The sequence below is a fragment of the Amphiprion ocellaris genome, chromosome 24 (genome assembly GCF_022539595.1).
Source record: "Amphiprion ocellaris isolate individual 3 ecotype Okinawa chromosome 24, ASM2253959v1, whole genome shotgun sequence".
Lineage (NCBI taxonomy): Eukaryota > Metazoa > Chordata > Actinopteri > Pomacentridae > Amphiprion > Amphiprion ocellaris.
The window spans coordinates 15,374,745-15,390,781 of NC_072789.1; the positions used below are offsets into that span (position 1 = coordinate 15,374,745).

The 16,037-nt window shown below is 40.3% G+C and overlaps 1 protein-coding gene across 10 annotated transcripts in view; it reads left to right on the plus strand.

Annotated features, from left to right (window-relative positions):
- Nucleotides 1-16,037, plus strand: part of tns1a (tensin 1a) — a 183,568-nt gene that overhangs the window by 153,523 nt on the left and 14,008 nt on the right. For 5 of the 10 annotated variants that reach the window (XM_055008583.1, XM_055008584.1, XM_055008585.1 and 2 more), the window contains 4 exons: nucleotides 7,286-8,947; nucleotides 10,001-10,081; nucleotides 10,631-10,794; nucleotides 11,070-11,214. In XM_055008583.1, the coding sequence (XP_054864558.1) occupies nucleotides 7,286-8,947; nucleotides 10,001-10,081; nucleotides 10,631-10,794; nucleotides 11,070-11,214 (2,052 nt within the window). The remainder of the gene's footprint in view (nucleotides 1-7,285; nucleotides 8,948-10,000; nucleotides 10,082-10,630; nucleotides 10,795-11,069; nucleotides 11,215-16,037) is intronic. The other 5 variants (XM_055008586.1, XM_055008588.1, XM_055008593.1 and 2 more) reach the window with 2 other exon arrangements.

A 16,037-nucleotide genomic window follows, 5' to 3' on the forward strand; every position in this document is an offset into this window, starting at 1 on the left:
CAATAAAAAACTATAAGAAAATGATGTTATTACAACTTTCTTTTCATTTTTTGAACTTGCAAAAGTGGGATTGTACTACATCAGTCCTCTACAATTTGTTCATATTTACATTCTGGACTTTGCTTGAACATCATAATGATTTCTGGTGTCTGAGGACTCGTAATTGGTGGATGACATTCTCCTTAGTGTCTCCTTATATGTGAAACTGAAGGCAGCAGTTTTTTGATCTGTGAAGCACAAACGAACATCACACTTGTTGCACGCAGTTGATGTACAGTACCTGTTAATATACTGTTAATCCTATACTAAATTAATCAGGTAAACATTAAACATAAACCCCATAACCTGTATATATACAGTATGGACACTGTATATATATAATTCCAGTCAAGGCTTTGTGCAGACCAGTCAGTAACGTTCACTTTGGTCTTCTGGAGGTAGATCTTCACCAAGAGCGACATATGTTTTACGTCGTCATGTTGGAAGACAAAGCAACGACCCAGACCCAGTTTAGCGCTGGAGGTTTTCTTTCAAAATCTTCATATATCATTTTTTCATGATTCCTTCAGCCTTGACCAGATTCCCAGTTCCAGACACACTGAAGCATCCCCACAGCCTGATACTGCCACCACCATGCTTAACCGTGAGGGCGGAGTTCTTTGGGTTCTCCCTTCTTTCTCCAAACATAAGCAACGTCTCTACGGCCAAAGAGCTCTAGTTTGACCAAAGGACATGTTTCCAGTCTTCATAATCTTTCTCCAGGTTGTCCTCAGCAGACTTCAGTCTGGCTTGAAGGTGTCTCTTCTGTAGAAGTGGAGGGTTTAGGGTTCAGCCCATTTCTGTGTCTTCTATGGCGCTACAACTCTTGACTTGGCCCAGTCATTAACTAGTGTTTTGGTTGTTCTGGCATCTTTAGACACATCTCTCACAAGTTTTCTTTCCAGAGTCTTTGAAATCTTTCGCTTCCTCCCTCTGCCAGACTTGTTCTGTACCGTGTGGCTCTCTTTGAAGTTCTTGATGATACTCCTCACTCCACTTCTTGACACTTGGAAATGCTGTGATAACTTTGTAGACCCTTCTCCTGCTTTGTACGCATCAACAATTCTTTTTCCTCAAGTCTAACTGATTTCTTTCATTTTGGCATGATGCTTTCTCCAGTGACAGCTCAAGTCCTTCATGAAGTTTTCATACTGTGTGTAAAGTGAAGGACAACCTCCAGTTTTAACTTGATTGAATGATTGATTGATTACAAGCTGTGAGCATTACAAAGTTAAAGCACATGATTGCACAGCAGTGGTTTGTGGTTTGGCTCAATAAAAAGGTCACTTCTAAAGGGGGATAATAATTTTGACCCTGGTAGTTTTTGGTTTTTGTTCAATAATTTAGATTCTTTGAGCAAAGTAAAATAATGGAAAGCATCCAAAAATAAAACTAGGATGTTGGGAAAAGCTGTGTTAAAAATTTCTTGATCCATTTAACAGCATTTGAGAATTTTTTTGAAAAAAAACCCAAAATTTCATAGGGTAGCTAATAATTTTGTCTTCAACTGAATTATACTTTAAAAAATAATTTGAGTTAACCACTAAACATCTTAAGGATGAAGAAAAAAATACCACAAGTCAAATACTTAGTTGGAAAATTGTTGAAATTGTTCCTAAAGAGAGAGCTGGCGGGGTCACTGGAAGACATGTTGTTTGAACTTGGAATGTGGTACATCTTTTAGTATTAATATTTTCCTGCCAAAAATTCTGCAGTTTTGCAGTTCAGAGTGTGGGATGCTGGGAAATGTAGTGTTTGTCTACATTCAGTCAGAAATAGGTACAGCTAGACAGGCTTAAAAAAATGTTGCAATTTTGCAACTGTGGCCTCATAGGGTTAAATGGATTTTGCAATACCATGGTTATGGTGAATGTGACGTTTCACAAATAAGTGATAAAGCTGCCAGTGTTGAAAGGCTATAACAACTTAATGTACTTATATTAACCCAATGTACATTTTAGTACCACTTTCGTTTGGTCACCTGAGGTGGTACCAATATCTGGTCTGGCCCATGGACTATATGGGTATGTTGACAAATGTTCCTCCTCAATTACCCTGTCTGTTAATCTCAAATGTACTAACTATGTATATAATCCACATCCCAGCTGCTCAATTTAGTACTGCAGTAACAATGGCTTCTGGCACATTGTCTATTTGTAATACACCATTGGCCACAGGTGTTTCAATGACTTTTTAATTGCCTCTGAGGCTGTGATGTAGCAATGAGACACTCAAGTGAACACTTAAGAGAATAATGGCAAGTACTCCTGTGTGTGTGTGTGTGTGTGTGTGTGTGTGTGTGTGTGTGTGTGTGTGTGTGTGCTGTGCGCATGTGTTTGTTTGTTTGTGTGTGTGCGTCGTGTCGTGCGTGCGTTGTGTCATGCCATGTGTGCGTGTGCACAGCACAGTACAACAGTACGAACAATGCCTCTGGCACTTTCACAAGACAGGAAAGCGACTGTCACATGAGAGAACACAGAGCATGCACAGGTGTGTGGGTGTGCATGTGTGTTTGTGTGTATCTATGAAAGACTGAGACTTTTACAAACTCCTGATACTTCCTGATTCTGATTTGGATTTTATTAGACGTTAAAATGAATCATGCCAAATGGGATTCTATCCCTTAAAGCAGAAAGAATGGCATGCGACAGTCATTCACTGGAGCAGGAAACAAGAGGTTAGCTATTTGTGTTCATCAAGCATCAGTTACTCAATCGATCTAATTTGAGGTTTGCTGCAGCTATTTATGACACCACAAGAAAGCTATTGGTTCTATTCAGATGAAGAGTTGCTTGTTTTGTGTCATTCATAATCATGGTCCCTGGACTGTTGCTGCCAAACAGGAACTTTTAAAATACATGAAACAACCAAAGACACTACTTGTTTTTCAGTACATTCATATTGTCACAGTATTTCTGTCAGGGTGTTTTTTTTTTTTTACCAGTTTAGTGGTGTGGGTGCTTTTTGCCAGTCAACCTTCCCTTTTCACTTTTTTATGAAGACACTGTAAAACAAGGGCTACACAGTGGCGTAGTAGTTAGCAGTGTCACCTTGCAGCTAGAAGATCCCCGGTTAGTGTCCCGGCTTTCCCGGGATCTTTCTGCATGGAGTTTGCATGTTCTCCCGGTGCATGCATGGGTTTTCTCCGGGTACTCTGGCTTCCTCCCAAAGTCCAAAAATATACTGAGAATAAAATAATGATATCATTCTAAATTGCCCATAGGTGTCAATGCGAGTGTGATTGTCTGTCTGTATATATAGGCCTGCGACAGACTGGCGACCTGTCCAGGGTGTCTCCTGCCTTCGCCCCAAGTCAGCTGGGATAGGCTCCAGCGCCCTCCCTCCCGCAGCCCCAGTGAGGATAAAGCAGTGTATAGATGATGGATGGATGGACTGTAAAACAAATCTGTACATTTTTTGGTGCATTTTTGAAATTTTTGCAATTTTGAGATACAAGGAAATATCTATCAGATCAAATATAGACAGCAAATTTACATGTCTAATGTAAAATAAAATTTAAAAACGTCTCACTTTGACTAACCATAACTTTTTTTTAAATGAAATGTTATTTTATTGATGTAAAAAAAAATAGATGCAATATTAAAAATTAACTCTGCTGATTTGGTAACTGGGCTGCACAGTGCCGTAGTGGTTAGCACTTTCGCCTTGCAGCGATAAGGTCCCTGGTTTGCGTCCCGGCTTTCCCGGGATCTTTCTGCATGGAGTTTGCGTGTTCTCCCAGTGCATGCGTGGGTTTTCTCTGGGTACTCCGGCTTCCTCCCACAGTCCAAAAATATGCTCAGGTTAACTGATTATTCTAAATTGCCCGTAGGTGTGAATGTGAGTGTGATTGTTTGTCTGTATATGTAGCCCTGCGACAGACTGGCGACCTGTCCAGGGTGTCCCCTGCCTTCGCCCCAAATCAGCTGGGATAGGCTCCAGTCCCATGGCGACCCTAATGAGGATTAAGCGGTGTATAGATGATGGATGGATGGATGGATGGATGGATGATCTGGTAACTGCATAAATTTGTTTAGTAGAGCAATATCTTATACAATTTTTACAACAAAAATATTTAATAAATTTGCTTTCATGAATATATATTAATCTGTCAAAAAAACAGTTTTTTATCATTACATTTTTAGCAATTTATATCTGTATTTCAATAATCCTTTATATATACAGTATATATAAGTACAGGGGGTCATTGTATTTATTCATGAAAATTGTATTTTAACTGAAAAATTACTGTATTTTTACTAGATGGTTATATTATTTTACAGTATGCTTTTGGGCGCACTAAATGCCAGAATGTTACTGTTTTACAGCCTGTTTTTTTTCTTTTTTTTTTATATAGTCATACTGGAGAGACATTGAATGTGGGGAAGAGAGAGAAGGGGAATGACAGAGTAAAAGTTTGCACCAGCCAGGAACTGAACCAAGCATTCACTGCTGGAAAGCATTCGTGCCACATGTGGTATTCACCCTTACTGCTCAACTATCAGGTCTCCCCTGGTTATCCATAATTACTCAAACAGAGCATGCAAACTGTCTGGACCACGTCAGGTAAAATGAACCCCCTAGACTTTGCATGTACAGTGCCACATGCATTGCACTATAGTCAGAAATAGGATCCTCCGAAGTTTAAAAAATATTCAGTGTCTTGCTCAAAGGCACTCCAGCTGGAGTGGGCTATTTGCAGACAGCTTGCTCATCCCTTGGTTTCCAGTTAAAGGGCCAATTCCAACATTGCTCAACACCTCCATGTTGCATGTACAGAATATGTGTGGTAATAGTATGATAGTATGCATGTTTATCTCCTAGTTTATGCACATAAGTGTAGAGCAAATCAAAAGATCACATGCCTGATATCGTTTGTTGTCTTCTTCTATGAGTCAAGAAAATGATGCCAAACTCTCAGGCCAGTTCATCCTCACAGGTAAATTAAAAAAAAAAAAAAAAGTTGATAAGCTGATGTTTTGTGCATTTTAAGTTTTTCTCTTTTTTTAACTTGTTTCCTCTCTGAGCCATGATGTGTCCTCTAATTTAACCTCAGAATGGGGTTAACCAGCAGCTGGAAAAAGTGTCGCCCTGGCAAAGCTTAGTCGTTTTTGCCACGGAGCACTAACAGCTCATCTTTTATGACCAAGAACAAGGACATTCCCATTCTGCTAAAGGTCAGAAAGAGCAACAGACCGTAAAACAAAAGAGCAGCTGGTGGAAAATGTAGACCACCGTTCTGTGAAAAGCTGTGAAATACTGTAGATTGACCTTAATTTCATACCTTAAATTGTATTTAAACAACACCTATTATGGATTTGTGCTGTGCATTGACAGCTTATTTCTGGAAAAAAAAAAAAGCAGATGCTCTGTAAGACTTGCAAGATCCAGGTAGGGAGGGTGACACTTAGTGAAGGGACCCCATAATGATGTCACTAGGCTGCAGACAGCTGGTGTGGGAGTTGTAGTTTACTTGAAATGACGTCTCTCCCAAGCAGCTATGTGATGGTGGTGACGGTGGTCCCTCCCGGTTGCCAGGATCAGTTGCCGGGCTCAGTCATGCCAGAGTGCCAGCTCACCCCTTTCAGCAGCTTCAGTGGTACAGCCCACCTCACTTCAGGAGAGCACATGTTGGGTAATGGGAGGACATGAATCAGAAAGGACAGGGAGAGTGAGAGAAGAAGCCCAGAGGGAGAAAATTCAGTCACTAAAATACTCCTGATCTATACAATTTTTGATTTCTGAGGAAATATTTATTTTTTTCTTTATTTTTTCTTTTTGGTACCAGTCAAGTAAAAATTCAAAAGAGTAGCCTACTGGTAAGGATCATGTTTACAACGAGTTTGATATTTTTGATGTAGAGAATGAATTATTTGTCAGTATATTTGTAGGACAGGTTGCCTGTTTTGGTTATATTATTGCTTGCATAGAATAAAGCTTTTTGTTTATTTTTTTTAATTTTTTAATTTTTTGACTTTACTAGATTGTGTTAAAGGCTCTGTTTGCTTTTAGCTCAAGATTGTGCATGAGACATTGTAGTCATAACAAAATATAATTCCAAGCCTGCAAATATACTCTCATAATGTGTCAACACTAAAAACAACCACAAGAACAAACTCTGTTTACAGCTTCCTCACATGTCCTCCCATTCGTGTTGCTACCGTGCCTGTGAGTTGTTGTTGACATGGGGTTTGAAATAGCTGTGCCCGAGTGATCTACCATCTGTCCTCGTGGGGTCGCTCAGTTTGGAACATCCCACAAATGAGCCAGCCGCGGTCACGTATATCTTGTGTATTACTTTGTGAATGCATACTAGGACACCAGTGCTGGTGCTTCTTCTTAAGTTACCACAGAATGAGCGGGTGCACATGTGAGTGTTGTGTTTCATCGATGCAAGTATAGTGTTTTGCAGTTTAAAATGTTGTTCACCTATTTGTGTTTCAAAGAAAAATAAAATTTTAGTGCCCAAGTCAATTGATGTTGCCTCTCAAAATGCAGGCAATGTAAGATTTGAATAGATGTGTCTGTTACTGGAAATTCTGTTTCACTAGGGCTATGTGTGTGTCCAAGGAATGTCTAATTAGTTTCTACACACGAATGATAACATAAGTAGGTAAGGATTTTTTTTCTTTGCCCAAGTTTAATGTTTTTTTTTTCATCTGAAGCATAGCCAAACCAAAGGAGTTTAATTTTGTTTTGTTTTTTTCCTGTACAATGCATATTTTCTATGCATGTATGCTACTTGTTCCTCCTGCTGGCATGATTCAGCAGCCAGAAATCAGCGTGAAGAGGACATCCCGTCCTCTCCCAGTCCAGCTCTGAGCTTTCAAACTGGCACTGCTGCTCTTCTCTTTGGTTCACACAGGCCAGCTGTTTAGTGTCTTGGACAAGACCTGCCCAGGTTCATGCTAGACCATGTGGGCATGCACTGATACAATGTGACTGGGGCTTTAGACCTGCAAATTGGCTTTTAATAGAGCTGAATGGGTTGTGTTGCTGGTGGCTGGCTGCTTGCTGGACCTCAGGATCAAATAAGTCACTGTGATTGTGGTGTGAGCGATCATGCCCCATGCAAAAATGACTTGATAATTGGAGCTAATTTGTCCATAAAGACAAGATGTTGAAATCACCTCAAGTAGTTTTGCACTTGTCAGTTTGTGTTTCTATATTTAATTCTGTATATACTGCATGAACACATAGAACGCATTTAGTAATCGTATTATATGTTTCTTGATGTCTCCTTTAGATGTTGTTCACACTCAAGGTCCAATCGATGGAAGCCTATATGCACGGGTTCGCAAGAAAGACTCCCTGGAGGGAGTTGTCACCATCAACGGCCTCCCAGTTCGCGAAAACCCCTTGACCAATACAGAGAACCCATTGCAGCATGCCAACCATCCCCTACAAACTGCCGACCACACCCTTCCTGTGACAGGCCACACCTCCCTTCCTGCTGTCGACCATACCCTCTCAGTGAGCAGTGACTCAGGAAACTCTACCGCGTCCATCAAGACTGATCGTACTGATGAGCACAGCCAGTCTGTGCAGAGTGCTGTGAGCCACAACCCAACAGCTCCTCACCCACCGCTCAGCCCACAGGAGAAAAGAGAGCTTGACCAGCTTCTGAGTGGCCTAGAGGCACCAACTCAGCGACAAGCCTACCTTTCCACATCCACCAGTCCAGGAGGTGGAGTCCGACACCTGGTCCCAGCGCAGGTGCATGTCAACGGGGGCCACGCCAGGCTAATTGGCACCCCTTCAACAGGCGAGCAAGAGACAGATATACTCGACGACGAACTACGTAATAGCCAAGAGGGCAACAGTGTAGACAGCTTAGGCACACTCTCATCCCTAGAGGGTCAGGCAACGCCAGCTGACCTTTACTACCAATCACAGACACCTGTCAGTGGGCAGACTGACGGGCCATACCTTGAAAGAAGCGTACTTGGGGAGAAACTGAACGATATGCCTGTGCATGGAGTACAAACTCCTACAGGGATGCAAGAGAGGCCTGTGGATTCAGCATCGCCACAAGGGGGATACAACAACTTTCAAAATGGAGGAGGGATGTACCATTCACAGTCCTTTGGGAACCCACTTGCCAGCAGTAATGAGATGAACCCAAAACTGATGCCCAGGGCCCCTGAGAGGAGCACCAGTAGCCGGGAGGCTGTTCAAAGAGGTCTCAGTGCGTGGCACCAGTATAGCTTACCAGATGATCCTTTTGGCCCCCCTCTTCAGTCAACCCATAGCCTGCCCCACTTCCCCACACCCGCCTCACAGCGAGACATCGAGCAGTCAATTGAGGCTCTAAACATGCTAATGCTCGACCTGGACCCAGTTAACTCTCACATGTCCAAGTCCCACAGTGCACCCCCTGGGGAGAATAACCTCAATTCAACCCAGGTGCCCTTCTCTCAGACCCTGGCCAGGCCCTCATACCAGGCGGACTCTGCCATCCATGGCTACAACAATGCCTTTCACCAGCCCCTACAATCAACTGGGAGAGTGTCAACTTTACCTTCCCAGAGCCCCGTTATGGAGTCCCCAGTGTATTCTCCCCAGAGGCTCAATGCCGGTTACCAACACCAAAACACCACTCCAACCCATACCCCTGAGCCCTGCTTCCACACGCACCAAGCACCCCACCACTATCCCACAGATTCATCTTCTAATTTCAACCAGCAGGCACCAATGAAGCCTATGAACTCGTACCCAGGCAGCGCTGTTTCACACTCCCCAGACCTGCAGGGCTCGTCTCCATACCCAGGCTACAGTGCCTCTTCTTCTCCCCTTCCTACTCTTACCCCTCAACCCAAGGATGCATCATCTTCTTCTTTGCCCAGAGAACAAGATACAGAGGAGGAGACGCTAAATTTGGAAGGTCTGGTGGCTCACCGTATTGCCGGTAAGGCTTCAAGATATTGTCTGGAGCTAGTGAATGAATGAGGTACTGATTGAGTCAGTTTTTCAGTATTTCAGTCATACTGTTTGAGGATTTTTGTGTTAGCAGTAGGGAATTGTAATATTCTTTAAAAAACAATCCCACTTTGTTTTGTTTTTTGCATGTTGAGCCTGTTTACAGTAAATACTTGATACTTAATTGCAGATAGGTTTCAAAGGCAGCAAATGCTTTTTTGACCTCATTTGGTTTCCATACAGTGTAACAATTAGAACTCTAAGGCCTAAAACGTGCTCAAGGTCTGCAATAATGACGATCACATCTGCTTTTACATCTTCCATTTTCAGTATTTAACATTGTTAATGAATGGAGATTCTGACTTCGTGGAGCTGCCATGCACAGTTGCTAGCTGGAGCAATTTAAAGTTTGATGCTTTGAAAAATTAACCTAGTGCAAAACAAATGTTTAGCATGTATCTTAAATACTTGTAAATTGCTTAAAAACATATACATTGCATCCAGAATTCTGTCATCTAAAACACTAAGCAGAATGTAAGCGGTACAGTTTTTTCAGCAGTTATTGTTCTAGATTCATCATTTGGCGCTAACCAGAGGAATGTCCTGTGCTCATGAACGTAGCTCTGCAGCTGAAAAAAAGCAGAGCTGGTGAGAGTGGAGGTGGGATGAGAGTAAGAATAGCCAGGCATTCAGAAGCTCCAGCTACCATGCGTTGTCTGCATTCATATTGTACCTTCATGTTAAATTATATGGAAGCTCCCAGGTGCCTCCCAGTGGAGTAAAGATGTAAATTTCTTTTTTAAAAGGTGGTCAAAGGTCAAGCTGTACAATTTTTTTATCACCTCATTAGAAAAATGATTCCCTTAGATCTATTTCTGTTCTGATTTTTCTTTTCCTTTTCTGTTCAATCCATCTCTCCACTGTATGAAAACCCTTTCCATCCTTGCTTCTTCTTCTGCACCTCTCTCGCCCTCCTCCTCCACACTTCCTCCTTCACCTGCTACTTCCCATCCACCACTTGACATCCTCCCCCTGGGAACAGAGTACAACGCTCGTATTCGGGGCATCAGTGAAAGCATGACACCCCAACAATTTGACCGCCATCGCTCCTATTCCTTCTCTGGTTTGTCCACTTTCCCTTGATTTTAATTTCTGATTTTTTTTTTATTTCCTGCATTTGTAGAATCTTTCTCTGCTTCCCACCTGTTTAAAAATGTTTAAAGGACTCTTATATTTGCTTTCTTCATGACTTCCTACCAATTCCTATTTCTGCTCTTTTTGTCATTTTCCATGCCCTTTTCATATAAGCTGCACCTGCTACTATACACTTTCTTTATCTTTCTCTTTGTTTCTCTCTCTTGATAAGGGCTGTAAGTTTATGTCCACACAATTCGAAGGTGGAGAACCAGCCTGCACGCCAGATAATTAAAACACAAAGCAGCAAAAAGATAAAGGATCATTCTGTAGGGAAAAACAAGTTTCATGAATTCTCAAACTAAAAGGGCTTTATTAATTTTGTCCTGTGTAGATTGCCTTTCTATTTTCACTCTTTTTGAAGCTTAAAAGCTTGCTAAATGTTCCCATGTGGTGCACAACCAACATAAAAAGCTGCTTTTAACATCTATTTACTGAGTTGACGATGGTTCATGGTGAATATTTTGGGGGGTGTCAGGAGTTCGCTCCAGAGGAATGACCCCAGAAATGACGCAGGAGACTGGAAGGCGTCGGACCACGAGTGAAGGCCAGTACCAGAGCAGCCATGACAGCACCTCTGCAGTGCATTCACCAGACTTTGCTAACAGTCTGGCCCTCAACTCTGAAGGCATACCAAGACAGGTATAGTATTTCATTTTATCATCAAGCCTTTAGTACACTATTTTACAAATAGAATTGTGCTTATAAGTAACCTTGTATTTTGTAGTAGCAGCTCATCCAGCTAAAAGACCAATGCACATCGATTCAAAGTAGGCAAGATAATATTATAGAAGCAATTAAAATTTCAAATTTTCAAGTTTCAAATGTTGGTACTTTTTTGTCTCCTTATCATCAATTGTATATTTTTTGCTTTTTTATGGTGCTGTGTGCACGTGTGTCTCTTTCCTGTCTTCCAGGGTACCATGCAAACCTACCAGGAGGCCTTTAAGGATGACGAAGCAGATGGGTTTTCCAACAGTCTCACCTTTGGAGATTGTGGTGAGAATTCCCCAACGACCCCCAGCTTCCCCGTGTCACCACAGACTCCTTACTTCAACATGTGTAGGTTCACTCTGCCTGAAGACCAGGGCACTGCCAAAAATTTACAAAACCTTTTCTTTAATACTATAAGAAGACTATAATATCTTAATAATATATACTCTCCCCCTCTCTCTTTCTCTCTCTGCACATATATATATATATGTGTATGTACACACACACACACACACACACCCACACACACACACACACACACACACACACACACACATATATATACATATATACATATTAGTGGTGGGACGCAATTTTAAAAATTAATCTAATTAATTACAGGCTTTGTAATTAATTTTATTTATTTATTTATTAGTTTATTTAATAGGGACAGTGCATATTAATGAACACATGCAACAATAGCAGTGTAAATATGCCAGATTATAGCAGAAATGCTAATTTCCATCTGTAGTCCCCAGGCAGGTGACAGAAAAAGAGAAACACATCACAATACAAACAGAAGAAGAGTTACACTAAAAATGTTCACAGGCCTGGTTTTCCTTAAGCCACTGTTTTAGGTGAAGCTTAAATGTGGCAAGTGTTGGAGTTTCTCTAATAGATGATGGAAGACTATTCCAGTACTTGGTGCCTTTTACAGAGAGCACAGTCTTTGCAAATTTTGTGCGTCTGTATGGCACGTGACAGTCTCCTCGTGCCGTGGCCCTGGTAGCCATCCCACTCACGGTTTTCCTTTTGATGAACTCCTGTAGTGGAGGAGGTGCGAGGCCATTCAAAACTTTGTATACAAAACAAGCATTTTTAAAATTAACAAAATTGTCAAAACTAAGAAAGTTATACTTGTCTAAGACAGTACAATGATGAACTGAAAATGGTTTCATGTCTAGAATTTTTATGGCTTTTTTAAAAAGAGATTCAATCGATTTAAGTGTTGTGCCATCAGCAAGTGACCATGTGGTCATACAGTACTCTATATGAGAAAAAATCATTGAGTGTAAAAACATCTGTGCAGCATATAGAGTCATGAAGGGTCTTACCTGTCTAAAATTTGCAACATTAAAATTAACAGTTTTAGTGAGGCGCTTAATGTGTTTCTTAAATGTCAATGTCGGGTCCAGAGTCAAACCCAGGTATTTGAACTCTTTGACAAGAGTCAGCTCGACTCCATCCAGGAAGACATAGGACCGCTGTAGATTTTTTGGTGTTATACTGAACACCATACAGACCGTTTTCTTAATATTAGGTTGGAGACATGATTCCGTGACCCACCTTTGAACGTGAGTCAGGGCAGTTGTTAAAACTTCAGAAACTTCAGTATGGGTGTTGCCATGGGTGAAAATCACCGCATCGTCTGCGTACAGCTGGACATTGACATTGGAGCACACACTTGGTAAATCATTAATAAATAAACTAAATAAAATTGGACCTAGAACGCTACCTTGGGGGACTCCTGTTTGACAATGCAGGTATGATGATTTGCAACCCGAAATGGAGACGCACTGCTGTCTATTACTAAGGTAGGATTCAAACCAAAGCATGGCCTCATCAGAGAAATTAAAATCAAGTAATTTCTTTAAAAGAATTTCATGGTTCACTGTGTCAAAAGCCTTCTTGAGGTCTAAAAAAACAGCACCTACATAATTATGATCATTTAGAAGGCCCTTGACTTTTTCGATAAAAAGGCAGTTTGCAGATTCTGTTGAATGGTGATTACGAAACCCAAACTGCATTGGGTGCAGATACGTATTAGAATTTAAATGTTTATTCAATTGTTTTGCCACCCATTTCTCAGCAATTTTTGAGATAACAGGAAGCAAACTAATCGGTCTATAATTTTCCATCTCGGTTTTATTTCCTGATTTAAAAATTGGAGTAACCACAGCGGACTTCCAAGCTGAAGGAACAACACTTTGCCTAAAAGATAAGTTTATCAAATGTTTTAAAGGTACAATCAAAACATCTTTATATAATTTTAAAAAGTGCGTGTCTAACCCGTAACTATCTTGTGCCTTTGAATTATTTAGAGAGTTAATAATGTTAAGCACATCTGCATCAGATATTTCTTCAATTTTAAATGCTGTAGAACACAGATTACTTTGATACTTAATATTTTCATTTGGTGCAAACTGTTGAGTTATTTCATGAACAGAATTTATGAAGTCGGCATTAATCGCAATTAATTGCAGTTTTGTCAAATAGCAATACTTGACATAATAAGTGAAGTTTGTCAATTCAAATAAAATTGTGGTTGACAGTTGAATCAATCAATAGACATATACGTGTTTATAATTTAAAATTTATTTTAAAAGAAGGAAAATGGGACATATAGAAAAAAGTGATTTTGATGACTTAAAGCCTGAATTTAGTTGTTTTTTCCACTGTATGGCACATAAAATCAGCATAAGTCGTTCAAGGCGCTTCAGAAAGTTGAAAATCCAGAGATTCATTCTGTTTTCAGTTTTCAATTTCGACTAATTAATTACTGCGAAAATAACGCGTTAAAATAATAACGCAATTAATTGCACCCTCCTCAGTTTCCTCATTTCTGGCACCCCAGTAACTCTGATGAACACTCCGGCCCAGTAGGTGGCGGTAATGAACCTGAAGTCTGTTTCTAGCCATGAAGAAGAAGCACAGGAAGCACTGAGTGAAGTCAGGCACTGGTGAACAGTGAAGGAAAACGAGATTGAGCTTGTTGGGCAGAAATTTTCCTTTTAAAAATCTTCCTGATGGCAGCTTGGCTAAAAGCCTGGTTGTGTACAAATTGTACAACAAAGAGTTTTCTGATCACTGCGTCACTTCAAGCCGACGGTATCACCTCAATGTAAAACATGTTGCTGTTAGCACCAGAGCTAACGTTGGCTACGAGTCATGCTAACGCTAACGGTGTAGCTGTCCCATAATAGACAACTTTTCTAGACAGTGCTTGAGTTTCCAGAAAGTCTTAAAATGTTGAATAAAATCGCTATAATTGCACTTAGATTTGAGGTAATCTGTGAATGTAGCAGACAGATGAAAAATGCAGATAAATAGAAATGAAACATTTTTGTGGTTTAAGTTTTTACTCCGTTAGGCTCTGCCTCCTTGGAGGAGGAATAACCTAAACAACAAAAATATCTCTTTTAATAACTTCATTATAAACTTTTTGTTTAGAAAAAAATTACATAAATAAAAATTGATATTCCTATAAAAAGAACCATCAAAATTACACCATTTATCAGACCCAGAAAAGATGAAAACAGAATGAATCTCTGGATTTTCAACTTTCTGAAGCTCCTTGAACTACTTAAGCTGATTTTATGTGCCATACAGTGGAAAAAACAACTAAATTCAGGCTTTAAGTCATCAAAATCATTTTTTTCTATATGTCCCATTTTCCATCCGTCCATCCATCCATTATCTATACACCGCTTAATCCTCACTAGGGTCGCGGGGGGGCTGGAGCCTATCCCAGCTAACTCGGGCGAAGGCAGGGGACACCCTAGACAGGTCGCCAGTCCGTCGCAGGGCCACAGACAGAGACAAACAATCACTCTCACATTCACACCTACGGGCAATTTAGAATGATCAATTAACCTCAGCATATTTTTGGACTGTGGGAGGAAGCCGGAGTACCCGGAGAAAACCCACGCATGCACAGGGAGAACATGCAAACTCCATGCAGAAAGATCCCGGGAAAGCCGGAACACGAACCAGGGATCTTCTCGCTGCAAGGCGAAAGTGCTAACCACTACACCACTGTGCAGCCCTGTCCCATTTTCCTTTGTTTTTAAATAAATTTTAAAATATAAACACGTATATGTCTATTCATTGATTCAACTGTCAACCACAATTTTATTTGAATTGAAAAACTTCACTTGTTGTGTGAAACATTGCTATTTGACAAAACTGCAATTAATCCTGTAATTAATTAAATTTTTTTAATTGCGTCCCACCACTAATATATATGCGTATATATATATATATATATATATATATATATATATATATATATATATATATATATATATATATATATATATATATATAGTACATATATATGTACTATATATATATATATATACATATTTATTTATTTTTATATATATATATATATATATATATACACACACGCGCGCACACACACACACAATTATTTATAAAAAAAAAAATATTAGACCACCCTTGTTTTCTTCAATTTCTTGTTCATTTTAATGCCTGGTACCACTAAAGGTATATTACCTGAAGAATGCAATGAATACAACAAAAAATGCAGCTGATTACATAATACTTTGTATCCTATTTGACATGCTTAAGCTAATTGTATTCCCAGGGTGTATAAGAGGCCATTTTATCTCAAAAACAGCACTGCACATGCAAAGGCCTAGAGTGGTTTCCTGCTTACATTCAAGCCATAGCACAACTCAGAAGTTGTCAGCTCTCACATAATGCCTAAAACCAAAGACTTATGTGAAGCCACAAAGACAGCCATCTTGCCAGTGCTGGAAATTGGCATGAGTGAGAGACAGGTAGCGGAAAAACTGAAGATCTCAAACACAGCCGTTCATTGCACCAAGAAAAAACAAGCTGAACATGGTACTACCAAATTTCTAGCTAGTCACAGCAGGAAACATCTTTCTACCTCACGAGATGACCATGCGCTCATCCGTTCCATGTCCGGAATCGTCGTCAGACCTCCAGTGACCTTAAAAATGAGTGGGCACTATCGAGAAATGTGACTTGTTCGGAAAGGACAGTTGGACACTGACTTCCTGAAGCTGGTCTGAAGTCACACAGCGCCTTTCATCAACAAAAGGCAGAAGAAGGCCCAGTTACTCTGTGCTGTGGATCACAAGGATTGGACTGTTGATGATTGGGCTAAGGTTCTCTTCAGT